At 19.9% G+C, this 2,216-nt stretch overlaps 1 protein-coding gene across 1 annotated transcript in view; it reads left to right on the forward strand.

The window, feature by feature from the left end:
* Positions 1-378: 378 nt before the first annotated feature.
* The window catches only part of LOC102672568 (mitochondrial-processing peptidase subunit alpha), a 5,781-nt gene continuing 3,943 nt past the window's right edge, over positions 379-2,216 (forward strand). Inside the window, exons 1-4 of the mRNA XM_006611885.2 lie at positions 379-649; positions 798-1,048; positions 1,146-1,225; positions 1,297-1,482. Coding sequence (XP_006611948.1) covers positions 594-649; positions 798-1,048; positions 1,146-1,225; positions 1,297-1,482 — 573 coding nt within the window. The 5' untranslated portion in view covers positions 379-593. The remainder of the gene's footprint in view (positions 650-797; positions 1,049-1,145; positions 1,226-1,296; positions 1,483-2,216) is intronic.

Below are 2,216 nucleotides of genomic sequence, written 5' to 3' on the forward strand. Positions count from 1 at the left end.
TTAATGATAAAAGCTTAAATTTTTTTATTTTAATATTTATTCAATAAATATTTTAAATATAAATAGTATATAATAGTATATTTATAAAATATTAAGTAAATACAATCTCAAATCTATTCAAAATTTATTTTATTATTTTCATCATTTTTAATATTTGTATTATACTCTATTTATTATAATTATTTACATATGATTATTAGAAATAATTATATATATTTAAATCAACAAAAAAAATATTTTGTTTTTCAATTCATTACAAAAAATATAATAAATAGATGTTAGAATCACGTTTCTGACATAAAAAAACAACATTATTTACCACATTTTACATCACGGATTGTATCTAAAGTAGATTGTATTCTAACATATTTGAAATTATTCATCACTATGTTTTCAAAAGACTTATAACTGTGGCGCTGTGATTCGTATGAAATTCTTGTTGAATGTATAAGTTCGTTTATTTAATAGGAACTATTTGTTTAAAGTTATTTTTATCGAAGTTTTTAAGATTGTTCAAATAATCATTTTTTGTTTCTGAACTGTGAAGATAACAAGTTAATTTATATATTAAATGATTTGATACGAAAAATAAAATGAAAATGCTTATGAAAGTGTCGCAAAGTTCCTTGACAGTTGCTTTCACGAAAAGGTAACTATCTCTATAGTAAAAAAAAGCTCTGCAATGATATAAATGTTTTTCACTTAACCTTGTAAAACGACAATAATACGTTTGTTCAATGATTATTTTTCTATAAATTAATTTTTGCATTAAATATAAATAATGATATTTTTTACAGTGCAATTCAAAAAAAGACGTTTCCTTTTCTCAAAAAATGTGATTTTTCCTCTCAAAAGGTATCTAATAATAAAATAACAAGAAAATCAATTGTTACACCATTCCCTCCGTTAACCGAACCGATTCCTAATTTACCTAAAGCTATTTATGCTACTGCTAAAGAAGAACATCAGGGTACTAAAGTAACAGTTTTGTCGAATGGATTAAAAGTTGCTTCTGAAAATCGATTTGGTCAATTTTGTACAATAGGTGGTAAGTTCTAAGAATTATTCTTAGAAATACTTTTATTTATTTGTTATATTTTTTATTTATTCATATATTTTATATTTATTAAAATAATATTTTGCAGTATTGCTTGATTCTGGTCCTCGATATGAAATTGCATATCCTAGTGGTATTTCACATTTTCTGGAAAAACTAGCATTTAGTGTAAGATTTTTATAATATATTAAAGAATTAGTATTTAAAGCATAAAAAAAATCAGTAAATTATTTTTACAGTCTACCAAAACATATAAAAATAAAGATCAGATAATGCTTGCATTAGAAAAACATGGAGGTATATGTGATTGTCAAGCATCCAGGGATACATTTGTTTATGCAGCATCAGCAGAACGTCATGGATTAGATACTGTCGTACAAATTTTAGGAGATATTGTTTTAAGACCTCAAATTACAGAGGAGGAGGTAAAAAATTTATTGTGTATTATAGTAAAATATAATTTATTTTATAATATATAGTATAAAATAAATATATGTACATTTTATATTTATTTTATAAACAAAATGCTTTGTTAGAAATAATATGTGTTATTTTCATAAATTTATTATTATATATAGTAATAAATTTTTAGATTTTATAATAGAATTTATATTAGAATTAAATCTAAAAATTTTTGGTTTTTAGTTTTGATAGAATTAAGTATTTTTCTATTATTAATCCTTCAATATATGCATAAATAGAGATTATTCATATTCAGATATTTTTGAAAAGATCAAGTTATTCAGTTTATATATTTGCAATAATATTGTTTTCAAACAAATTATTTTAATTTTTAATTTTTATTATTTTAATTTTTTTTATTTTAATCTTAATTTGAAATAAATTTTCTTAGATTTTCTCAAAGATTTTTAATCTACTAAAAAACTGTCAGATGATTTTTGAATGATTAATGATCTTTTCTGGAATTAAAATTAAATATTTTTTTCATAATAAAAAATTTTTGAAAATCTATAGAAATTTTCCAAATCTTATTTAAAAACTATTATAATTTTTTAAATAATATAACATAGAAATTATTAAATTTAGATGGTTTTATTGAAAATAAATATTTGATGATATATGAAAAATGTAAAATATAAAAAAAATTATATAAATTTACAGTTCTCAAAGAATTTACAATTTATTATATTATATTATT

This window comes from Apis dorsata, unplaced genomic scaffold (assembly GCF_000469605.1).
Source record: "Apis dorsata unplaced genomic scaffold, Apis dorsata 1.3 scaffold_94, whole genome shotgun sequence".
Taxonomy (NCBI): domain Eukaryota; kingdom Metazoa; phylum Arthropoda; class Insecta; order Hymenoptera; family Apidae; genus Apis; species Apis dorsata.